We start from the raw sequence: 26158 nt of genomic DNA, 5'->3' as shown, positions 1-26158 counted from the left end.
GTGGCTGACTACTTGGAAGGGGCGACCTGGGGCCAGAGTGCGAGCCGCTGGGAAAGGGCTACCGGCAGCCGGGTAGAATCCTGGAGCAGGGTGGAGCCGCCTAGAAAGGGCTACCTGATCTGGAGTGGGCCGACGGAGACGTCGGCCGTTAAAGGGTGGGGTAATGTTATGTACAATAGTCCCACATCTGTCCCATAAGGGCTTGGGTGTGGGCATATATAATATTGGGTTCCCTCCCCTTATAGACCGGTCTATGAGGGTGAGTTCTTCCGGTTGTTACAGAATTATTTATATTCACATACAGAATTCACAATATGCTAAAGAAAGATGATGACAGCACATATTAAGTAGTAGTGAAACACTTTTAGCTCTTTTCTTGGAAGGTAGTAGATTACAATTCAACGAAATGAAGATGGCCAAGTTCTAAACTCAAACATACCTTCTATCCCTTTGATGTTCAGTGGAAGGATCTGATAGAGGCACAGAAGTAGGTGGCCTTAATGATATTGGTATACTGGGTTGTACCATGGGAACTGTCTTGGCTACTTGGAATGGTCGGCCAGCTGATGTAGAATGGGCAGATGGAGGTTGCTTAACAGAATTAGCCGCAAAAGATGATTGACCAACTGATGTAAAGCCAGCTGTAGAGTTGATTGCAATAGGTGATCGGCTAGTTGATAAAAAGCGAGAAGATTGAGTCTGTTCTACATGGTTACGACCTACCTAAAAGAAACAACATATAACCTTCAGTAAGCCTTATTTCATTAATTATTTGATGATGAAGAATACAGAACTGCAACTAGAGAAAAAATATGTTTGAAGTTGCAGAATAACTATTTAAGCATCCATTCTCAAGTGCTATAGGAAGCAGAATTTGTTTAACCTTCGAGCTGGTCTTTTGCGACAACTAACCCATGTCCTGTTCATCAGTGCACTTTTATATTTACATACTACTTATACTACTCGAATCGTGCTTATTTAAAGAAGAAAGAAGTATCAAATCTTCAATTAGTATAGTCTAGATGAAGAACAAGAACAAGAACAAGAAACAAATTACCGCAGGAGAAGGAGACATAGTTGTGCTCCTGGATGCAAGACCGATTCTCCCTGTGGGATTGTAATCCAAAGATAGGCCATCGTCATCGTCATCGTAGTCCTCCGATTGTTGATGTGCCATGACCTGCGCAAGCTTCTGAGCTGCAGCTTTGGCGGCGAAATTCTGCGGCCTCCGGAAATTCACACCGGTTGATTCTGACCGTCCATAGCGATGCATGGGGGACATCATCGCAGGTGCTGTACCTTCGGACGTGCTAGAATTGCTCTTCAGTCTTACAGACATTGGACTCCTGGTCCTCTCCTTATCCATTGTTGATGCCCAAAAGCGGAGGAGGAAGATAATCCGAATTCAAACCTAAATTTTGCTTGAATATTTTCAAAACTTATATTATCAGTTACAGACCGATCACACAGTTGAAAATTCAAAGGTTTTTGTTGCAGAAATTTCACAACAATTTTAGTAAACGAACGTTTGCTTCAACAAAACTTCCTTTGAGGAAACTGAGATCAAATATAATCCTCAAGCTTGAAATTTCAACTGGTAAACATGGAAACCGATCAAACTGACCGTCCTCTCCTGAAACAGGATCAGAAATCGAGTAAATCTGAGGGATAAATTTTCATTGCCGTTTTCGTTTCAGTTGGGAGGGACCTGTGATGACAACGAAACTGAACTAGAATCGACTCTGTCTCTCCCCTTTGAAGTCTGAATAGGTTTCCGCCAATTTTGACCGTTTAAGAGACTATTTTCACGGAATTTGAGAGTTTTGAATAAATATCATGGATTGTTTCAAATTTGGAAGTAGGAGCCTCCTACTTGGCCTGCCTGATCGGATCGGCCGATATTGGCCAAATCGGATCGGTATGGGCTGAGCATGAGATCGATGATCTGATAAACCTGTACGGACAAACATAAAAAGATAAAAAAAAAAAAATAGGGGTAAAATAATATATGTGACCAGATTTTGGGCACTAGTACCGATCTAATGCATCGATCTGATCCTGATACCTAGGATGGATTGCTTCAATGATCGAAGTTGATACTACTGATTGGACGTTTGTTTCTTTTCCGGTGAAGAATCCCTTGTGCAACCAGAACTTTTGGATCCTTCATTGCCGAGCTGTTCGGCAGGACCGTGCTATCAAGACACGGTGTTGCGTGCAATGTCCGCCTTACCCTTGCCCAAATGTCTTGTCCAAGTGGGGGTAAGGTGGTCATTGTGCACAGCATCATGTCTAGACAGCACGGTCCTGTCGGACAGCTCAGCAGTAGAGGATCTGGATCCAACTTGATATTGTAATTAGATGCAAAAACAAAAGATTCCAATCCAACCATGGAAGGTTTTCTGCAGCCCATTCTGCACCAATGTCTCTCTCTCTCTCTCTCTCTCTTGGGAGGGGGGTGGAGTTAAATTTGAAGTCCTTGGGAAGCTTATGTTCAGCGATATTACTACGGCAAATCATGAAAAACTTTCCTTTGCGAGACTTTGCGTCATGATGCCCGCTTCAGGGGGAATACCAGAGGTTATTCCAATCAAACTCCCAAATGGAAAATGTATTTTGCAACTAGTTGAATATGACTGGAAAACTGCACCAGATGCAAGGTGTTTGGGCACCGGGATGACAACTGTGTTCTTGTTCGATTGGCAAATCCTTCGCCTAGTACTGAAACGGTTCTACCAATAGAAGCCAATAATCTAGATGAGGGATGGAGGTAAACACGCCATAAAAGGGCCAAGACACAACAATAATGGTAAATCAAAGGTGCACGTTGAGACTAAAGATGTTAGTACAAGTCACAAAGGTGAAAATCATCAGAAGGTCAAAGGGAATCCACCACATGCTCGAGGGAATGGGACATCAGTATCCAATAGTCCACCTACAGTTTTTATCATACAGAGCCAAGGGAAGATGAAACAGAGTGCTCGTCAGCAAGCTACCCCCAACCCAAAACTTTTTCAAAATCTAAGGAGACAACTCCATAATACTAGAATGATGTTTTAGTCAGAACCTCTATGTAGGGATGTAAACGGATCGGATTCGGCTCGGATAGTGCTATATCCGCATCCGCATCCGATTAGCTTTCGGATGGATTCGGACACGGATACGGATCGGATATTTTATCCGTTTACATGTAAATATAGCTTTTCAGATAGCTATGGCCTATCCGTATTCGTATCCGTTTAGCTTTCGGACGGATTCGGATAGTGCTAAACGGATACGGACACGGACACGGACACGGAAACGGATTTCGGCTATTCATTTACATCCCTACTTCTATGATTCTTTTGACAATTGCTGTTTTAAGTAATCATGAGTAGGACTTGGATTTAAACAGGGAGAGGACGTAGTTGCTGGAATTAGAACACCGGAGGACCTGGACACCATGAAACAATGCTTGCCTGAAGCTTACAAAGAGCTTGTACAGAACTGTGAAATTCTGGAGAGACATTACAAAGACATGATGGTAACATACACAGATTATATTTTGTTATGACTTTGCTTCTAACTTCCTTGTTTCTTACATCACTATAGTTACCACCGCTTATCCCAAAAACTCGAGCTGTTAAGTAAGGGCTACAATAATATATATCAACACACAACAGCAACAATTTTGATTTTCAGTTTCATTTCTTCTTTAAGCTCTTTTTTAGCGTGCTTTATTTGTCATGTCAAGCTTATAAGCTGGGTATGAAGTTGAGAGAAGTGCATAAATTTAATAGAGAAAAGTAATGTGCAAGAAAGTACACACCACACAATCAAAATAAAAGAAATACATGGTTAGGCATAAATACATCCATAGGAAAAGTGATCCATGAGAACTTCACTTATAATGAGCAGACTACAAAGAAGCAATCCAAGAGAGCACCCAAACCAACTAGGTTTAGAATGAAAGGAAACATTCTCTTTCTTTAGAAACAACCTTTCTTTTCTCTTTGTACACTCATACAATATTCCCTTGTTAAGTGATTCCAGGAGTTAGCAATGCAATGAAAATCTATAAGGAAAGTTCTTCCTTTTACTGAAATTAATCTCATACAATATTCCCTTGTTAAGTGATTCCAGGAGTTAGCAATGCAATGAAAATCTATAAGGAAAGTTCTTCCTTTTACTGAAATTAATCTTCCTCGTGGTGAGTTCATAGGAAGTATCTATAACTATAAGGCAGAAAAGAAAAAGGGAACAACATTCTAATAACTAACCGAAGGTTAAATTTGGGGGGGGGGGGATCATAGTTACTTCTGTAGAAGGTTGGAACAGCTTAGCCTAACCTAAAACAACCTTGTTTGTGTAAATCTCATGCTATTCCAGTGTCTGATTTTTTCACCCATATTTGGCAATGGTGTTAAAATCTACACAGATGTAGAGTCAATGATTTTAAATCTGTAGAGATCTCTCCAAAATTTAGAAGGAACAAAAGAATGAGGACAAAATCACACCTCTACATACCTGCATATAGAATTAAAAAAAAAAAAAAAGGAAAAAGAGAGGGGGGTGTGACAGATCATTTAACACCCCCGCCATAAAAAATAAAAACAAAAAAGAAAAAAAGAGAGAGAAGGCAAGGTTAAAGTGTTAAACAGAGGTGAGTTGTATAACAAAAAGTAAATATTTAAGTCATCACCTCAGAACAAAAGCTTGTAGCAGTTGCCAATACATTCAGAATAAAGTCATAAAAACTATATCATATTCCAATGGCTGACATCCTTCAATCCTGTCAGAAAATTTCCTAATGTAATATTGAGATCCAAAGGGAATTTTAAATAAAAACAAAATCAATGAAAATTTATTAATTCTTTTTATGTTCCGTTCCTGTGAGAAAATCCCATATGTCAAATACTATAATTTTAGGCACTTAACTTTGACATAAAGTAAGCCTCAAGGCATGAAGATTGGACCTCACTCTTAAGGCAAAGTTCAGCCCTTGAACCTTGCCATGGCATAACTGTCACGTCTTATAGGCATGCTCACCAATTTTATGCTTGACTGAAGAGTATTGTTCTTAAACTCCTTATCATGGGAGTAGTTTCTGCAATAGGTATTATAGGTCTCTCAATGGAAGGAGAATCCTATGACTTCCATACTTGTATTCCCTCTTATTGATCACATGTGATATAGAATCCTATTCATATAGAAACTCTCAAGGGTTCTCCAAGCACTGGTATTTTTTTTTTCCGGCACACAGTTCTCTTCGGCTTACTGCATTTTCTGACTCCGACTGGGCGGCTTGCCCCATGACGCCATAGTTGTCATGGCGGCATGGCGGTCCAAGGCGGTTGAGGCCTGTCTAAGCGCTTAGGCGGTAAAGCGGCCGCCTAAGCGGAGCTTAAGCGGTAAAGGCGGTCTAGTCAATCTAGTGTTAGTTTTCCCCCTCCCCCCCCCCCCTGCCAAAACACTCAATACATATCATATCTTATATCAATAAAAATAAAATTTAAGCCACTACAAACTACAAAGTACAGAGAAGAAGAAGGTAAGAACTAAGAACTAAGAAGCAGAATTGATTAATTGAAGCATCAAAGAGAGAGAAGCAGCAGGCTGTAGCAGACTAGCAGCCATTAAAATAGGAAAAAAATAACAGAGAAGCAGGCTGTAACAATGGAGTTAACATTAAAAAAAAAAAAAAAAACAGAGAGAGAGAAGCAGCAGGCTGTAGCAGACTAGCAGGCATCAAAATAAAATAAAAAAACAGAGAAGCAGGGCCTGTAACATGCGTTAACATAAAAAGTAAAAAAAAAGAGAGAGAGAAGCAGCAGGCGTTTAAAAAAAAAGCGCAGCAGGCAAAACACTCAAACACAGAAGAAGAGTAGGGAACTAGGGGCTTACCCTGCCAGAAGAGTCACGTTTCAGTTGGCGGAAGTGGAACCGGAAGAGTTGAGATGCTGTGTTGGGGGAAGCAGTAGCAGCCAGCAGTCGTTAAAATAAAAAAAAATAAAAACAAAAAAGGAAAAACAGAGTTACAGAGATTAGAGAAGTAGAAGAAGAAGAAGAAGATTAGGGGAGTAGAGACTAGAGACTTACCGGAACTAGAAGAGAAGATGAGTCGAGTCTTTGTTGCCGCTTGCCGGAACTGGAGGAGATGAAGACTCGAAGAGTTGCAGGAGATGAAGAGTTGAAGGAGACGAAGGCTTTAGAGTAAATTTAGGTTTTCATTTTTTCGTTTATACTTTTAGATAGATTTTTAACTTTTAAGTATTTAACATTTTAAAACTAAATAAGCCCATGTAGCAGCGTACATTAGACTCTTTATACACAAACCAATAAAAAGCAAGCAAAAAGAATAAAAAAGCAGAACATGAAAAAATAAAAATAAAATAACCAGAGTCATGGATGGCGGTCGCTCAGCCCATATGGCGCACCAAGGCGTCGCTTTGACCGCCTTGGCCACACCTATATGGTCAGAGCGACCGCCATCCTTGACTCATGGAAAGCGTAGCACTGCCTAGCCCATAAAATACCGCCAGGACGCCTAAGCGCCGCCTTGACAACTATGCATGACGCGTCGCTCTGTCATTGGTTACATTACATTTTTAGGGGACAGCCCTCTCTGTTGGAAGTCCAAGAAACAAACCCTTGTCTCTCGCTCCTCTGCCGAGGCGGAGTATTGTTCTATGGCCAACGCCACTTGTGAATTATTATGGCTACGTGCTCTTCTCCAGGACTTCGGGGTCACTCTCTCTGCTCCCTTGCGATTGTTTTGTGATAGCCAGGCTATGCTCCATATAGCTGCCAATCCGGTTTATCATGAGCGTACCAAGCACATCGAGATCGACTGTCATATTGTCTGTGAGCGTATCTAGTCTGGTTGTTTGACTACGGCCCACGTTCCCTCTCGCATGCAGCTGGCCGATATCTTCACTAAGGCACTGGGTCATGATACATTCCATTTCTTACTTTCCAAGTTGGGCGTTCGTGATCTACACGCTCCAACTTGAGGGGAAGTATTATTGGTCTCTCAATGGAAGGAGAATCCTATGACTTCCATACTTGTATTCCCTCTTATTTATCACATGTGATATAGAATCATATTCATATAGAAACTCTATATCACGTGTGATATAACCTTGATCTCTTTCCTCTTTTATCCTCATCTATCTCATTGTATATATATCTTACTATTGTGAATGAAAAATACACGGCAATATTGCAACTCTCTCTCTAAATTTTACAATAGGCATGCAACAAATTGGAGCTAATTTAGGAGTAGCTCCAATACATGTTCAGTTGCGATAAAGTCGTTTGAGGTGGCATGGACATGTGCAATGGAGTCCTTTGAATGCTCCAGTATGGAGGGGTGTATTGATTCAGATTGAAGAAGCTAAAAGAGACATGGGTAGGCCTAAAATGACTGTGGGAGAAGTGGTGAGGAAAAACATGGATAGCGGAGGACTAGTAATAAGTATGACTTTGAATAAAGCTGATTGGAGAAAAAAAGATCCATATAGCTGACCCCATTTATTTGGGATAAAGTTGAGTTGTTATTTATTTATTTTTTCTATTTATACTGCTTTGAAACTGAGTATTGTTTCCTTTGGTCTTTACAGGATATCGAATTCACAGTTCAGGAACATAGGCTGTGGATGCTGCAATGCCGATCTGGAAAGAGGACTGGGAAAGGGGCTGTAAAGATTGCTGTGGACATGGTTAATGAAGGGCTTGTTGATGCTCATTCAGCTATCAAGATGGTGGAACCACAACATCTCGATCAACTTCTTCATCCACAGGTACGTAAGTAAACAAGAATGCACACAGGATACAGTAAGAGATTAATATTACTTTGACATTTTCACCCGTTACACAAATAGCAGAAAGAACACAATAGTTGGAGTGTTGGACTGAACATGCAAGAAGTAAATAAAACATGAATGCTAAAAGTTTTCTGTTAGTTCCTCTAATGAATTCATGAAATGAAATTATTGCGAATTATGTTAACTATGATACTTTGTGAGTGCATAGACTAAAAAATAAAATGTTGTTAAGCCATTTCAGACCTAACATCTATGAGCATTATCATGATTTATGTACTCTTGCATGGCCATATTTGCACAGAGATGAAGCATGGATGTCATGCACAAAGCAGGAGTAATGTACTTTTCAATAACTTATTTTCTTATTTCTTTGGATTAGTTTGAGGATCCATCTTCTTACAAAGACAATGTGATAGCCACGGGCTTGCCAGCATCACCTGGAGCTGCAGTTGGTCAGGTTGTATTCAGTGCTGATGATGCTGAAACATGGCATGCGCAAGGAAAGAGTGTCATTTTGGTATTCACTTTTCTTTTCCCCCTCTTATGTTCCATCATTATATATTAGGACGACTAGCTTACTTGAAACTTCCAGGACTGTAGGCTAAAAATTTAGCCTAAAAATTATCCAGACATGAAACCTAAAATTAGGTGGCGTTGTTGACCAGAAACAATCTCGTTGACTGGTAATTGTAAATATTTTGTAGCTTTCCACGAGAATGTGATATATTACATTCGTCATGCTATCTGATTGAGATAATTTTTGGTTTAATTGATCTCCCAAACCCTTCATCATTCCAGTTCCCTGGATTTAAGTTATTCCCCATGTATGATGCTTGTAGAATCCTTTGGTCTTACTTTTACATATTGTCATTGTATAATGCTTATGGGGTCCTTCAGTTGAACTTTTCCTTATTGTTGTTACTTAATAAATTTGCACTTGTTTGCATTTAATAAAGAGAACTGTCTATTTTGGAAAAGGAATCCTTGAGTAGTCATCTCAAGTTAGAATATCCAAGAATAACAGTTGTTAAACCTAAGAAAGTATACTGGCAAAGATGTTGTTGCCATTTTTTGCCTGATGCAGAATTATTTCTTGAGTTGAGTTGGTTTTGTTGTGTCCGAAGGTGCGGACAGAGACCAGCCCAGAGGATGTTGGGGGAATGCATGCAGCCACTGGTATTTTGACAGCAAGAGGTGGCATGACCTCACATGCAGCTGTCGTTGCCCGTGGGTGGGGAAAATGTTGCGTATCCGGATGCTCTGACTTACGTGTGAATGACTCAGAAAAGGTGAAGTATTTGACATTTTTTCTTCTCTTTTGATAATAAAAGAAGTATTTGACAGTTTCTGCCTACAAAGGACAAACTTTTAATGAACAGGAAGTTATAGATGGGTTGTTTGATTAACATTCCAGGTTGTTCTAATTGGAGACGAGATAATTAAGGAGGGTGAGTGGCTTTCACTCAATGGATCTACAGGAGAAGTGATAATGGGGAAGCAGACACTTGCTCCTCCAGCTATAAGTGGTGACTTGGAAACCTTCATGTCCATGGTTGATAAAATAAGGTCTCTCAAGGTAAAACTCATATTATTAAGTTGTACATACAAGTTGCTGGAAAATCTCCAACTAATGCATGGAAATTGTGGGTTATAGGTTATGGCAAATGCTGACACACCAGAAGATGCAAAAACAGCAAGAAATAATGGTGCACAAGGGATTGGACTTTGTAGGACGGAGCATATGGTAGATATTGGATTATTTTATTTGTTTCTGATTTTATTTAGTGTTTCTTTATCTTCTTTATATTTGGGAAGATAAGAAATAGATTGCAGTCTCATAAGAACTATTGCAAAATGTTGGAGATGCACGGGGTTTTGCAACAACAGTCATACTCTTTGTTTTCCATAAAAGAAGAGACTGGAGATATCATAAATTATGTGTATTTGTGGGAATATGATCCTAAAAATTAAACCTTACGTGGTACAAATTTGATTTCCCCCCCCCCCCCCCGTCCCCTTCGTTTGAGTCTCAGTTCTTTGCGTCAGATGAGAGGATAAAGGCAGTGAGACAGATGATAATGGCTGTGACACCAGAACAGAGAAAGAAGGCCCTGGACTTACTATTGCCTTATCAAAGATCTGATTTTGAAGGAATCTTTCGTGCAATGGATGGTACTTTTATATTCTTCCTACACATTTATATGCCTAAAAGAAAATATATGATCTCTGTCTAGTGCATGGGCCCCACTAGTGAGTGATAAAGTTAATGCTGTGAACTGAAATTATTATGCACTATGACAAAATAGACTTAGCTTTGGTTCTATGCATGAGGAAATTTCATAGTCCCTGTTGCACATGCTTACTGGCTTATGATTTGCTTGTGGACATGCCCACTTATCAAGTGAAATGGTGCTACATGTATACTTTTGACCTTTCTGCTATCAAATTCCATCTTTTTGGCACATTTTGGCACTTATGGCATTAATGAGGGAATTCATAGATCTTAATTTGGGATGTGTCCTTTGACTAGAACTTATTTCTTAGGTATTTACAATTTGGCAAGATGCCTAGGTTTTTGTAGTCTGTTTTTACGGTTCATTATTCAGCTATGTTACAGAAAATGTTGAAATTTCAGGTCTTCCTGTAACAATCCGGCTGTTAGACCCTCCTCTCCATGAATTTTTGCCAGAGGGGGACATTGAACAAATGATCAGCGAACTAACTTCTGATACTGGCATGACTGAAGACGAAGTCTTTTCAAAAGTTGAGAAACTCTCAGAAGTAAATCCCATGCTTGGTTTTCGTGGTTGCAGGTATGATGCCTTCTATTACCTTAGTTAACTTGCTAAATTTTTTGTTTTCTCTGCCTCCAACCAGTGGTTTTGTCAACCACCTCTTATAGCACTAGAAGAAATGCTGTGATGGAGCAGTCCTGGGTCCCCAATAAGGTCCAAGGCATTTACACTTGGATTGGATTTGATGATTATGAAAATAAATAAATGGTATAAACTTCTAAAAGAATCCTGAGGGCAGAGAGACTCCAATTATAGTGCAAATACGGAGGACCTGCAGTACTGGATGTATATCAGTTTGTTTTCAACCATAAAATCAGGTGGCTGGACCATATAGATTTTCAGCTGCTAGCCCAAATAACCTGGTCCTAGGTCATATCTGTTCCATGTTCAAAGAATTTTAAACAGGTGAATTGATCGTACTTGGATGGTCAGACCATAAGACCAAGGTTCTAAAGATCAGTATTGGATTGTCCGGATGGGCATCATCTCGGAATGATCCAACCAGGGATAAGAATGGATCACCGTTCTTATTATTTGAATTATTTTTTTCCCTGTCTAGATCGGTCTGATCCACTGGATTGCCCGATCAGGATCGGTGTCACCAGAAAATGTTCCAACCTTCAGTACCGAGTTTTTAATTCTTGCATAAGATTGCAGACCATAGCTATTGCATGGTGAGAGTACTAAAAGTATTTAGATAAATTGGCATTTGAAAATACAAACTCTAAATCTCTAGTTTGATGACACATTTTACATTACTCTAAGCTTGTGTCATACTTGGGAATTTTATATAACAAACTGGGTGCATCCTGTTGTAACTAAAGTGGTGAATCGAGAAGTTATAACCTTCTTTTCTTTGCCCTTCTTCCTATTCTCAAAAGTTCTTTAATTCAGGGGTAAATAGGGGATTTTTAAAATAATTTTTAAGTGACTTGCCATTATGTCATTCTCAAGAGCAGTCATTGTCTTGCACACTTTTTGAGTACACATGTGAAATGACAAGATTTTACTCATTGAAAGAAGTGTGTTCTATGCTAAAAGGGGAAAAAAAAGAGTAAAGTTACGTCTTTTTCACCAACTTCTGTTACAACAAGATTTTCCCTCTTAAATTTCTAATTCTTGGGCGGACTGTCTGACTTTGTGATACTGATCCCATGGTCCAGCCTCTGGTCAGATTTTGAAATCTATCCAGTCATGCTTCTACGAGGGCTGTTCTCGGACTTCATCAACAAAATTAAATACCCAGATATTTTACGCCATGGAGGATTCCTGATTATCCCTTGAATTTACCTAAGGTTGCATCAGACAAAAACATTGAGCTATGGACTCATATGCCTATTTCTTAAGCTTGGAATTCAAAGATCATCCCTCAAACTGCCAAATGGTGCATGTCCCTAGAGTCTGAGCATCTAGGTTATGTTGCCACATAGAGTGCAGGTGCATTTTACCCGGAAGGCCTATGAATTTTTGGACTGCATTGAAAACCGTAAATGGCCAAGTTGTGAAATCAATATTTTCTTTCAAGATCAAACCTGAGGCCTATAGTTGCTGCATGGAATGCCAACTTATAGAGCAATTGGTTCAGGCCAGGTCATCTCACAATTTCACATGAATGTGAAAAAGGGCGTACCCAGTGCACGTGGTTCCTGCCACTGCGGGGTCTGGGGAGGGTCATAATGTTCGCAGCCTTACCCCTGCTTTTGCAGAGAGGCTGTTTCCAGACTCGAACCTGTGATCACTTGGTCACAATCTCACATGAATGTGAATGTCACCTAATTTATTTTATCTACTTTGCTTAAACTGAAAGCATGTTTTGATTTGCAGATGAAAATATCTACCGTATTGATATTTTAAAGATTTAATGTTTATATCTTGTTTATTGATAATGTGTCTCCAGGCTTGGGATATCGTATCCAGAACTAACTGAAATGCAAGCACGTGCAATCTTTCAGGCTGCTATCTCAATGAGCAACCAGGGTGTCCAAGTTCTTCCTGAAATAATGGTTCCCCTTGTTGGAACACCACAGGCATGGCTTTTTATTCCTTTTCTTTCTATATCTTATATATGTACGGACTGGGCTGGCCCTGCAAGAAAGTTTTAATTTTCTATGGCTCCATTTGATTGTATGAAAAATGAAGAAAACTAAAATATCCCACAAATAAAATCCTAATAGCATAACAGAAAATAGTTAGACTTCAGATTGTAGATGAATAGTGAAGTTAAATATCTCCTTTTTCCTTGCTTCACTACAAGTCTAAAGAATTTAGTGAAATGTACATACTATATCTGTTAAGTCAGTTTGATACACAATTACTGTCCATATTTGTTGGAAAGTTTCAATTTTGTTTTTACTTTACCTTTCAAAATTTTCATCAAGGAGATGGAGCCTATGTGCAAAATAATTGGAAACCGTTTCTTGTAGCAAGTCATAAAATACTCTTCATTTTCTCTAACCATGCTTGAATATCCGAAAATGAGGTGCCATTCCAATCATTTCACTATTTTGTAACCCTTCACCCTCCACACACAAACACACACACGCACACACAATTTGAAAAGGAAAACAAAATATTTCAATACACTAAGGCTATGTTTGGATGCCAAGAAAGGAAAAGAAAAGAAAAGAAAAACATAATGAGACAAAAATCATGATGATGCAATGATTGATTTATGTGTCTTTCTCTCTCCTCAAATTCAATTTTTTTTGTTCTTTACTTGGCATCCAAACATAGCCTAAAGTAGAGCACTCAATTCTATATTTCGCATATAATGAAGTTTTTTATTGCAGGAACTAGGACATCAAGTGAGTTTAATACGTAGCATTGCCGAGAAAGTATTCTCTGAGATGGGTACTTCCCTAGATTATAAGGTTGGGACTATGATTGAGATACCCAGGGCTGCTCTACTTGCAGATGAGGTTTGTTGAAATGCATTGTTCTCTTAATATTGCTGCAAACATATTGAATACAGCTCTCACTAGCTTATTCCTTGAAGACAAGTCCACCGAGAAATTGCGAAGGGACATTTTGGTGGTTTTGTTTGCCTTGTTAAACATGCAGTTCATGTGAATGGATCACTAAATGCAGTCTGGGGACCATTTAGAAAGAACAATTTAAGCACATAATGGACTTAATGTCAAGTGCTTGGCGCGTTGGTCAAGTGCTCACTTGCTGAACGCTTGGTCACGGGTTCAAGTCCTGGAAACAGCCTCTCTGGAAACAGGGGTATGGCTGCATACATTTGACCCTCCCCAGAACCTGCTAAATACAGGAGCCTTGTGCACAGGGTACGGCCTTTCAATGGACTTAATGTGTTCAGAGGGAAAATTTGGATCTCACTTGCCCATTAGTCACTGAGAGGTTATAAATATATCTTTGTTCGACAGACAGAAATAGAATGACCTTTTACTTTTGGCATTACAAAATGGAAAAATTAGTTATTTAGCATTTGAGGAACTGTACCCAAACACTTCCTACAAGTAAGGGCCTGTAATGCACAGATAGAATGCATTATTGCAGCTGTCATGTTCAAGCTATAAGGGTTGGCAAGTTGGTGGTTTCATTTACTTTCCATAAGCATCATAAGCTGTAATGTACTTCTCAATATAGTTTTCAATTCTTTATTTCTGCTTATTAGTTCATTGATGATTTATAGATTGCCAAGGAAGCAGAGTTCTTCTCATTCGGGACTAATGACCTCACACAAATGACATTTGGATACAGTAGAGATGACGTCGGAAAGTTCCTTCCAGTGTATTTGTCCAAAGGCATTCTACAAAGTGATCCATTTGAGGTTAGAACATGCAAATACTGCAGAATCTATTTTCAGTAGTGTAAAGCAAAGTCAATTAAAATTGGGTCCGTTGCTGTTGCACCCACCAACTCCTGATTTTCTGTTGGTTTTGATCATTGTGCATTTGGAGACCAAAATATTAGAAAGATGCATAAGATATTGATAGATAGCTATGAGTAAGGTCTCCTCCACTGCCAATGACATAAAGATATGAACTTGCAACAATCTTATATCATTCCATTTGTTAGAAAGCAATTGGAGAATTGCATAGGTAAATTGGGTGAAATGTATTCTATTTTTCTACAGATAAATTTTTATTTTTATTTTTTTCAAACTTACAAAGAATAATAAGTCACTGCTTTTTATTGCTACTACCACTACAAATGAGAGATGAGTCTTACTCTCCAAGGTCCTATGGAAATGTTTCTTAGGTGCTTGATCAAAAAGGAGTGGGGCAACTCATCAAGATTGCTACAGACAAAGGACGTGGAGCAAGGCCTAGCTTAAAGGTGAGTGACTGACACTTGGAGAATGGAGGTATATAAAAAAGTTGCTAGCTAAATACCAGACTTTTTCTTTGGTACTAACTACCAGACTTTTCTCTTGGGACATTTTAAGTGGTTTAAAATTATCATGAAGTGACTCTTCTGGAAACCATATATCCTATTGTGAAAATACTCTGAAATTTTAACAATATCAATGTTGGCATTGATAGATGCATTGCTTCCACTAAAATCTTGAACACTGACACCTCTTAATTTTATTTTAAGAGGCATATCTATATAAGGGTGCAGAGCTCTCCCTTCCCCAATGTGACCTGACCAAATGGTTGTAACTGTTTGATTGGTACACCATTTGATCCAATGTCTTTCATTATTTGATAAGGTTCTCTTGCTGTAATCTGAGTCCCAAAAGAACCTCAAGTTACCATGTTTATTGACACGTAAGGCAAAAGACAGATTTCTATTTTCCTGTATGGGACCTGTTAGATTGATCAATAATGATAACAAGCAGGTCGGAATATGTGGAGAACATGGTGGGGAACCCTCTTCTGTAGCATTTTTTGCGAAGGTTGGACTTGACTATGTTTCATGTTCACCATTCAGGTATGTTTTCGTAATTCTCAACAATTAGATGAAAGAAAGTTTTTTGTTTCAGTTCAGCTAACTAAAAACATCACCTCGATAAAACTCCCGGATGTGGCCTATTTTTTCTTATGATTAGTTTCTAATTTTTCAACAGGGTCCCTATTGCTAGGCTTGCAGCAGCTCAAGTGGTCGCTTGAGAAGACTTCAAGTAACCTTGTGCAGATGTAAATAGGATCTTTTTACTTGTAGTACTAATGATGATATGATCAATCAAAAGTGAAAATGGAGAATATTTATCAAAAAAATTGAAGAATTTTTTTTTTGGATGAATAAAATATATGGGGCACTGTTCTTTGTGCCGCAGCCTACATGGGGGTGGGCGCAATGACCACCCTGCCCCCTGAGTGGCAGGCCCATGTGCCTGGGCCCAGCCTGCGCTGCGGCACAGAGAACATTCTCCCAAAATATATATTACGAAAAGAAAAGCCCCAAAAGGGGAATACAAAGAGCCCCAAAGGGGGGAGGGAGAGGACAATACAAACAACCCTTAAAGGGTGAAATTCCAAGTTACAAGATGGAAAGTATCTTACAGTGTCCTAGAAGAACATTGGAGTCGCTATGTATTTCAAAAGGCTATAGATTTTAAAACTTTCCTGATCAAACCCAATTTTAAAAATGAGCCAAGAGACTAAGCAACATTAGAGTCCAATGTTCTTCTGATTCTACTAATTCCTAAGACATTCTCAAAACCTTGAATATATGTTAAAAAACATAGCATTCTACCGAATATTATCTTCTACCACACAGAAGAGCAAATGGTTTTTGCAATAAAAGAGGGCATATCATAGGATCCACTTAAGTTGGCATTTCGATTGTTCGCTCAGGCTACACCTTGACACACGAGACAAGTTGAAAAAACAAATAAATGTCAAATGAGTCGAACCCTTTTCCCTAAAAAATCCAATGGTGTTTATTACATGTTCTATTTCACTAGATTGAGGAGCCATTGTAGGATCCATTTTGGCTGGCAAATAGATTGGTTTCGGAAAGAGAAAAAAAAAAAAAAAAAAAAAGATAGGTCAAATTAGAGTCCATTTAAAAACCTTTTTGTTGTTTCTGTGCTGAGAAACAACGAAAACAGTTTGAAGAAGGTTATAAAGCGGATTTTACGGTGTTTTTCCATTTTTCAGAACAGAAAAACACCAAATACAGTTGCGGGGAAGGTTATCAAGCGGGCTCTTAGTAGATGACAGAAAAATAGTCCACTTACTTCTTCTTCAACCTCCGAATGGAAACACTTAAATGGGGGTAAATAAGAGACTGCTTGATAATCTTATCAGAAACAGTTTTTGGTGTTTTTCCATTTTGAAAAACGGAAAAACACTCAAAAACCGCTTGATGACAAATTGTTTTTTTGACTGTTTTTTAAAACATAAATCAAAATTTATGCTCCTAGAAGACTTTTGACAGTTTCTCAGCACAAATTTAGGCACCGTTTGACAACGTTACTACTGTTTCTGTGTTGTTTCTGACTAAAAACGTATTTTGGTGTTACTGTTACCAGAATAACGTTATTGGCTTCCTGAAAGGTGTTTGATAAACTTCTTCCAAAAACAGTTTTGTATTGATTAATATAAATTACAAAATTACCATTAATAGTAAAATACATATAAAGTCAATGATGTTAGGACATTAAAATTTATTAAAAATCTAAATAAAGTTTATATTAAAAAAAAAGACAGAGATGCACTAATAGATTACTATAAATTACAAAAATGCCATTAACATTATAAATTACAAAAGTTTATGGATCGATTAGACATACAAAAGTTTTAAAAAATACAAATAGGAAATATCTCATTCGTTTTTTCATCTTCAAAACCAGAGAAGCAACAAAATTCATTCAAACTATCAACAAAAAATAAAAAAATAAAAAATAAAAAAATAAAAAAAAAAAAAAACATTGACATTGTATGATGCTCATGACTATCTTCTATGAACAGTTGAATAAAAAGGGTCATGGTGGATTCGAACCACCATCCCCTTGGAACATGCTTGACACATCCTCATGTTCCAAGTGCTCTACCAATTTGAGCTAAAGACCCAACAAGTAAAGTTTGAAATTTACAAGTAACCATGAGATCATGCCACAAACCATGCTCCAATGATAATACCCAATTGGGACCTTGCCACAACCCTTCCTAATGTTCTCACATGTATTGAACAAAACAAGTTGGTGCCTTTGGATATACTCCACTTTCTTTGACATACAAATCAAGAACCCAAAGATCTAAGCTGCTCTGTGGCTTTCAACCAATTTTCAAAATGAAGCACCTCGTTAACATCCTAGACATTAAACTAATTGAGAATTGGTCACCTCATTAAAATGAAGAACCTCATTAACATTCAAGGATGTTGTACTTGAATGTACTGGTTTAATAGGCAGGCCATGGTAGCATCAATCCACTTATAATGATTATAGCAGCATCAATCCAACTATAAAGAACTAAACAGAAGTGCATTGGGTTCCAAATAAACACTTACTATCAAGAGAAGACATGGATGTATCAATCATATTATGGACTGCAAGGTATATGATAATGCATCAAGAGATATGGAAGCATCTTAATCTTCACGTAAACAGCAAAACCCAAGCATGTATTTAAGGATGCATTAGAAGAGAATAGAGGTATACTCATGGACAACCAGAATCAAGCATGTATAAGAGAATGCAACAGAGGACAGTAGAAGTATACTAGTCTTCTAATGGACAGCAAGATCCAAACATGTATTCAAGGATGCAACATAGAAGAAAGAAGTATACTAATCTCCTAATGGACATCGAGATCCAATCATGTACTTAAGATTACAATAGAAAAGATGGAAGTACATTAATCTTCTAATGGACAGCAAGATCCAAACCTATAAATTCCAAAGAATCAAACAGTAGATCATCAAGTGTAGCCATATTAAACCGTTTGAATTTGTATACATTGGCATTGTCTTCTTCTATGCTCAACAGAACACCATATATTCCTAGTTTTTGTCCACTGAAGATACTTGAAAGCTTTCAGATAATTTCAAAATCCCATAAACCAGAACTCAAACCTTGGAGTCCTTTGATGTGTTTGAAGGAACAAATTTAGGTGGTTAATCATACCTTTCTTCTGCAGTGTCATCCATGGGTCACCAATAGTAATAAAGGCACAAAGATACGAAAAAGAAAAGCTTCTAGTGGCTGTTGTGTCCTTCCATGACTTTTCAAATAACTTGGAAAAGTCTCTGTCTTCTCTGTACCACACACAATGAGAAACCTCTCCAATTAAACCACACCTAGGAAATCTTCAAAGAAAATTCAAGGAAGCCTCTAAAGCATAGATTGTGCATCGAGCAAAAAAATGACGAACAATAACAATGACTGCCATGAAAACGCATTGGCTGCAAGAGAATAACAAATATCTATTTGAGAGAGGAAAACAAAACCAACAAATTAGGGAAAATAGGAATCACAACTCGGGCTGATTCTTGCCATTCTAATGACTCTCTCTCTCTCTCTCTCTCTCTCTCTCTGTTTTCCTCCTTATTCCCCTGGCTCTAACTCTGGGGAGTTCTGTACCATGAGGAGGGCGAATTTTTGCAAAGAGAAAATGGACCATATTCACATCACACAGCAAAAGTAAGGCAGAATTGAGGGACAACAACTATTAAAAAAAATTTAAGAACACCAGGAGGGGTTTAACTACCAGAAAAAAAAAAAAAAAACGAAGAAGGGATTTCGAAGATACCTCTACGCAATTCTGCAAAACCCCTATCCTGATTCTGATTCTAATTGGTTTTTGTTTTCAAAACAAATTTAAGGGATTTCGAAGATGCAGAGATTAGGGGTTGTGCAGTGAAAAAGAAGAAGAAGCAGAAGAAAACAATAGAACTAACCCTAGATGGCGACGACGAGTTGTAGGCGGTAGGAGATCTCGAGCGGGCGAGCTTGAGGTTGGAGAAGTCAGCGCTGGAACTTGAGAGCTTGAGGTTCTTGTACAGGCTGGAGAAATCAGCGCTGGTAACGACGAGTTGCAGGTTCTTTGTCTCCTTCCCCGTATTTCCATGGAGGTTGAGAGAGGAGTGCTTTCAGGGAAGGGTCGAGCGAGAGGGAGGAGACCTTTCTTTGGCTCCCTTTCTTTAAAACACGGGTAACACTTTTGGATTTTGAATCACAAGTGGTAATAACAACAAATAGTTGTTATGTCAAAAACGTTATTTTAGGCATAAATTGTTATAAATTTTGATTTTTGTTATAAAAAACAAATGAAACAAAACGGATTTATCAAACGGTTTTTTTGTTTCATTTGTGTTCTGGTAACGTTACTGGCAAAGAAACAGTCTGTTTATAACGTTGTCAAACGGTGCCTTACAAAGTTGTTCCTGATAAAATTGAAACCCATACCAACCACACCCAGCTCTCCCAAGCTCTCTCTCTCAAACCCTCCTCTCAAGCTCGACCTCTGATGAAATCCCTCTGCAACTCTCCAAAATCTAGGTGGATTCCGGGAGGAGGTTGCAGGTACCTGGATAACCGAACAGAGTATTCCTCCAGCGGTTGTTTTCCGCCAGAATCCGGCGATTTCTACAAAGTAAGAGGCGAAGACGATGCGAATGCAACTGAGTATTGGGTTCTGAGAAGGGCAGGCGTCAACTTGCCTTACAAGGAGCTAATGGGGTTTGAAATAATGCGATTGTTTCTTCGAGTTCCTCCAGAAAGGGATTGAGTTTCTCGATTCTTCAAAAGGCGAACAGGGATGTTTTCCTGGCTTTTTCCTGCTCGGACCAGCCTTTTTTGCAGGCGCTTTGTATTGTGTTTCTTGTGGTGTTCTTCGGTTTCCGGTGGATCTAAGCGGTTAATGTTCGCTGGAGAGTCTCTCATTCTTGGGTGAAGTATCTTGGTGGTTGTTTCTAAGCGGTTAATGTTTGTCTATTTCAGAGTAATATGGAAAATCTTCGTATTTTTTTCTGCCAGTCTAACGTTTCTTCCTGAATGTAAGGCTTGAGCATCGTAGAACGAATTGGACATGTTTGTGCCATTAGGAATTCGAAAGATCAGAGAGGTTTCTTCACTTTATCTTGTAATCCACCTCTAATTATCGCTGAGTTTCAACCCCCATTTTTGCAGTTCAGGTCGAAGATCGGCGGTTTTGAGTTTAGGTAGAGTGGTTATGGCATCCTTTAGCCTCTTGATTGTTTCCAAGAACAGATTTACCAAGCGGGTCAAAAACGGTTTCTCAGCATATAATCAGAATAAAAACACCCGTAAAATTATCAAGCGGATTATGTGTAGAGAAATAGTAGAATAGTTTTTTCATTTTTTATGCTGAGAAACCGTTTTTGACCCGCTTGGTAAACCTGTTCTGGTAACGTTTCCAGAAGACAATCATCCTCTATCTCTCTCTTGAATGATCATCCTCTCTCTTTGTCCTTGCTGCCTTTGCTGTAGCAGCCTTCTTCTTCTTTTTCCCTCGAACCCATTTAAAAATCCCATTATCTACCTTCACCTGCCCATCACCACTACCATTCAAACCCAAAACCCATCAATCCGTTGCTTACCCATTTCCCAATCCCATGGTTTTCGAGCAATTTACAGACATTACAAGATACTAACTGGAGCAATGCCCCTTGATTATAGATTTCTAACATAAGAATATTTTGCATCCAATTTTCTTTTCCATAGTTAAGCAAGCTTGTTGATGACTAATCTAAAAAGAATTAAACTTGCAATTTGCATCATGAAATGATGACAAAAGACAGCCTTTCCAATCTAAAAATTTCATAATAATAAATATCCTCTAGCACAAATTGCAGATATGTACATCCAGAGGATTAGTAGAAAATTTTAAATGGGTCCAACTAAGAGATCCAGAGGGCCAAAAGTCAGGGTAAGTGGATGATCTCAATCATTTGAGTCACACCTTTCTCAAGTAGTTTTGAAAGAGAAAGGTTTGCCACAACAGAAGGGCTCATGTGAAGAATTACAAGAAACCCAATTAAACCTTCCACTCTAAAATTGAACAGAAACTGAGAGGATCCGAGAGAACTTACTCGCATAACCTCTGTGATGTCACGAAGAGGCCTCCTCGGGTACCAACAATGCAACGGACTATTAATCGTGGCACGACCGCGGCCCCGCTGAGCTGAACCTCCTCTTCGCCCTCGTTGAACTGTGTTTGTGATTGGCCCTCGCCGCCGGGTCGAAGCAAACAAATTCCTCCCATTAGTGGTCCTTGAAGATGAAACGAACAAATTTCTTTGCGATTCAGGACTTGAAGGCGAAGTAGTAAACCAAATTTGGGTATTTTAGAACCTAGATTAGATTGAAGAAGAAGAAGTTGCAGGTCAGATTACACTTCGTAAGACACTGTCGAGCGGAGAGGGTAATTGCAGGTGACGTTCGATGGCGGTAGTAGATTTCTCGAGTGACGATGGTGAGTTGCAACTTCTCTGTGAAGCTCCAGAGGACGATGAGAGTAGAGAGTGTAGAGTGTGGTTCTTGAGGACGATGTCGAGCAGAGAGGATACTTTGGAACCTTTTTTCACAAAAAATTATCGGACACAGTTTTTCCAATTTGTGCCAAGAAACGACAGAACATGTTGGACACATTCTGTCAAAAGTCTTCTAGGGAACATAAATTTTGATTTTTGTTTCTAAAAACAGTTACAAAAAACACTTCGTTATCTAGTGGTTTTTGGATGTTTTTCCATTTCTCATTTTAGAAAAATACCAAAAACTATTTCTCGTAAGGTTATCAAGCGGGCTCTAAGATAACATTAGAAAAAAAAAAAGGGGGTTTTGTGTGAATAAAGCAATAGGCCCTTACTTTCAAAATTAGATCACTTACTTCTTCAACCTTCGACCCTAATTTGGTGCAAGAACAGAACCAGATTTGAAGTTCTGGTTAAAACTCCCAGCAAAGGCCAACTCTCGGTTCGAATCTCCGTAGGGTGTGTCGTTTCTATCTCAAACTGATCTGAAGAGAATCAGTAGAGATCGATGCCAATGATTGGGGCACTGCTGGTACTGTCAAAAACAGGGGTGAAACCAAAAACGAAGAAGAGTAATGAAAGAGAGAAGAAGAACACTACAAGAAAAAGCGTCTTTTGCGGCGTTTTTCATGTGTCGCCGTAGCTTAAAAAAGTGCCGCTATATGCTTCAGCGGTGTTTGTAATAAACGCCGCACATATGCCGTCAAATGTACCATCAAAAATGTATCACGGCGTTTATGCCATACGCCCATGTAAGTATACTTTCTCCGGCATTTGTTAACAAATGTCGCCATATATACTTTATAACGGCGTTTTTTGAAATAGATTGGTAAACGTTGGTATAATATGATTTATTTGCGGCATGTTTACATAAACGCCGGTAAAATATCCTAGAGCGGCATTTCTTAAACGCCGGTATATGTTGCTAAATGTAGGTTGTTTGCGGCAGTTGTTTGTAAATGTCGGTAAAACATATGGCAGCGGCATTTCTTAAACGCCGTCATATATGGTAGATTTTAGATTATTTCAACGTTTGATAAAAAACGATGCCAAAAATAATATTATTTTTTTTTGGGAACTGTTCTCTGTGCTGCAGCACAACCTGCATGACCACCCTGCCCCCTGTTTCATATATAATATATATTCATTTCAGACCATAAAAATACACATTCATCCACATAAAGCAGTAATTTTACTAATAGGAGGGAGTGTTGATGCAATCTTCTGTTTGTCCATTTGTCAGAAAGCAGTTGGAAAATTGCATAGGTATATTGGATGGTGTGTTCTATTCTTCTACAAATAAAACTTTTTTTTATTTATTTATTTTTCGAATCTCCTGGCTGGTACCTTATCCCCTCCCCAGTTCGATCCCCCCTCTATACCAAAAATATATATAAAGCTCCCAATTCCCAAAAAAAAAAAAAAAACTTTTATTTTTTTTTTTTTCAAACTTACAAAGATTAATATGTCACTGCTTACTATTGCTATTACCACCACAAATGAGAGATGAGTCTTAGGTGCTTTCCAAGGTCCTATGGAAATGATTCTTAGGTGCTTGATAAAAAAGGAGCGGGGCAACTCATCAAGATTGCTACAGACAAAAGACGTGGAGCAAGGCCTAGCTTAAAGGTGAGTGACTGACACTTTGAGAAGGGAGATATATTATAAAGTTGCTAGCTAATACCAGACTTTTTCTTTGGTACTCATTACCAGACTTTTCTCTTAGGACATTTTAAGTGGTCTAAAATTAGGGAAATTATTAGTGACACCCCTTGACGTTTGCCTATATTTTAAAGCACATCCACTACCTTTCATAATATCAATCATTACCCATTTTTTAACGGTGTTAATCTCTGAAATTCTTTTGACCAAAATATCCTTTACAAACCTAGATTGATCCAATGACAGAGAGAAATATTACCCAATCAGATTGTTCCAATGACCAAAATTCTCCCAATTTTTTAATCAAAATTGATTAAAAAAAATGCAACATCCACAAGTTACCTAGGGCGCATGTTAGTAGACATCACCATAAATACAAACACTGCAGCAAAGCTCATCAAACCATTTCCCACAAAGAAAACAGAAGGGTTTGGGAAGGGGTGCAATACTGCAATGGGTGATTGCTGAGATGGGCTATGGAACCTGGGGAGATTCTAACCGTTATCCGAAATCTGATCCTTCTCTCTCTCTCTCTCTCTCTCAGCCCTCTTCGACCATGAAGAGAGCAGACCTTCCACACCCAACCCCATACCTCATCAACGCCGTTGGCATGCTCAACCCCAAATCACCCATCGTAGCCAATGCCACCATGGCCCATTGAAGACTTCGGAACCTGCAAAAGAACAAAAGGGAAAATATCTCTGCCAGTAGAATAGATAGTATGTCTGGAATTCTTTATGGATTCTTAGATTTTGGTAGTTTGAGACTTCAACTTTCAACCACTACTTTCTCATAATTTAATGAATAATTGCAGTGAATATGAATAATTTTAAATTTGATTTTTGGGCGATGGGGGAAATTTAATTTTTCTCCCGTTTCATCATTAATTGGAGGAAATAGAAATGAGACGATGATTCTGGGTGACGTGCGACCTATCTATCACCTCTGTTATTGCAAGAGGAGGAGGAAGAAGAGACGGATGGTGTTGCAAAAAGAAGAAGAAGTAGAAAGAGAAGGGTTTCGGTTCCTTTACTAACCTGAAACACCGAACATCGTTGGAAAAGAAAAACAGAAAACCCATTTCAGTGGTGAAACAAGCAATAAGCAAAGAATGACAGATTTGGTCACCGGAGTAGGTCTCTTTTCAGAAGATGGTAGGTTGTAGTGGATGTTCTCCATGGTTGTCGGCTGAGTGTGAGGAGGAAGAAGGGTTTGTGGTTGTTCTAATTGAAAGCGTAGATTAGGTATTTCACCATTAACAAGGGTAGAATTGTCTTTTAAACTACTGACATCACCACTTAACAGCTCTTAACTAACGATAGGGGGCCTGTGTGGAATTAGTTTGATAAAACAGGAGGAGGCACTGATATTATGGTAATTAGTGGGTGTGCTTTAAAATATAGGCAAACGTCAGGAGGTGACGTTGATAATTTCCCTTAAAATTATCATGAAGTGACTCTTCTAGAAACCATCCGATTGTGAAAATACTCTGAAATTTTAACAATATCAATGTTGGCATTGATAGATGCATTGCTTCCACTAAACTCTGGAACACTGATACCTCCCAATTTGATTTTAAGAGGCATACCTATACAAGGATGCAAAGCTCTCCTTTACCCAATGTGACTTGACCAAATGGTTGTAATTATTTTATTGTTACAACATGTGATCCAATGTCTTTCATTATTTGAGAAGGTTCCCTTGCTGGAATCTGAGATGTCCCAAAAGAACCTCAGGTTACCATGTTCATTGAGAAGTAAGGCAAAAGACAGATTTCTATTTTCCTATCTTGGACCAGTTAGATTGATCAATAATATGATGACAAGCAAGTCGGAATATGTGGAGAACATGGTGGCCGGGGAGCCCTCTTCTGTAGCATTCTTTGCGAAGGTTGGACTAGACTATGTTTCATGTTCACCATTCAGGTATGTTTTCATACTTCTCAACAATTAGATGAAAAGAAAGTTTTTGTTTCAGTTCAGCTGACTGAAAACATCACCTCGATAAAACTCCTGGATGTGGTCTCCTTTTTCTTATGATTAGTTTCTAATTTTTCAACAGGGTCCCTATTGCTAGGCTTGCAGCAGCTCAAGTGGTCGCTTGAAAAGACTTCAAGTAGGAAACAAGTAGGAAGATCTGTGGATCAAGTGTTGCATGCATGTAACCTTCATGCAGTTAGAAGATGGGTCAAATAGGGATTTTTTTTTTTTAAATTTTTATTATTCATGTTATTAGAATCGTAGAAAGGTAAGAGTCCAATTTTATTTAATTTTATTTTCAGTCTAGGTTATATTTCGTTTCAATTAGGTTTTTTTGTTTTTTTCAGTTTCAAAGTAGGAATAGGATTTCTTTTCTTTTATTTCTATAAAAGGGCAAGTACTCCCACTAGGGGTGTCAAACGGTCGGTTCGGCTCGGTTTCGGTCGGGTTGAATCGGGTTTTGGTCTCGGAATGGTGAGACTAAAACCAAACCGTTAAGAAACTTCGG

At 38.6% G+C, this 26158-nt stretch overlaps 2 protein-coding genes across 3 annotated transcripts in view; one reads left to right on the top strand and one right to left on the bottom strand.

The window, feature by feature from the left end:
- The window catches only part of LOC122657850 (coiled-coil domain-containing protein SCD2-like), a 67787-nt gene extending 66117 nt beyond the window's left edge, over window positions 1-1670 (bottom strand). The window contains exons 1-2 of the mRNA XM_043852645.1: window positions 1058-1670; window positions 440-723 (exon numbers count right to left, since the gene is read on the bottom strand). Of these exons, the coding sequence (XP_043708580.1) occupies window positions 440-723; window positions 1058-1366 (593 nt within the window). The 5' untranslated portion in view covers window positions 1367-1670. The remainder of the gene's footprint in view (window positions 1-439; window positions 724-1057) is intronic.
- A 1694-nt stretch (window positions 1671-3364) lies between these two features.
- LOC122658472 (pyruvate, phosphate dikinase, chloroplastic) lies at window positions 3365-25870 on the top strand. Of its 2 annotated transcripts, XM_043853447.1 has the most exons (15): window positions 3365-3523; window positions 7602-7781; window positions 8185-8322; window positions 8930-9094; window positions 9220-9381; window positions 9460-9549; window positions 9839-9977; window positions 10441-10618; window positions 12498-12627; window positions 13390-13518; window positions 14256-14393; window positions 14825-14902; window positions 15408-15499; window positions 15636-15689; window positions 25798-25870. In XM_043853447.1, the coding sequence occupies exons 1-14, from the start codon at window positions 3443-3445 to the stop codon at window positions 15676-15678; spliced, it is 1743 nt and encodes a 580-aa protein (XP_043709382.1). In that variant the 5' UTR covers window positions 3365-3442; the 3' UTR covers window positions 15679-15689; window positions 25798-25870. The 2 variants fall into 2 exon arrangements, with proteins under 2 accessions (XP_043709382.1, XP_043709383.1); XM_043853448.1 differs by lacking the exon at window positions 15636-15689 and having other exon boundaries at window positions 25733-25826.
- The last annotated feature ends 288 nt before the right edge of the window (window positions 25871-26158 follow it).

Source organism: Telopea speciosissima, chromosome 4, assembly GCF_018873765.1.
Source record: "Telopea speciosissima isolate NSW1024214 ecotype Mountain lineage chromosome 4, Tspe_v1, whole genome shotgun sequence".
Taxonomy (NCBI): domain Eukaryota; kingdom Viridiplantae; phylum Streptophyta; class Magnoliopsida; order Proteales; family Proteaceae; genus Telopea; species Telopea speciosissima.
This window is presented reverse-complemented; position numbering and strand designations above follow the sequence as displayed.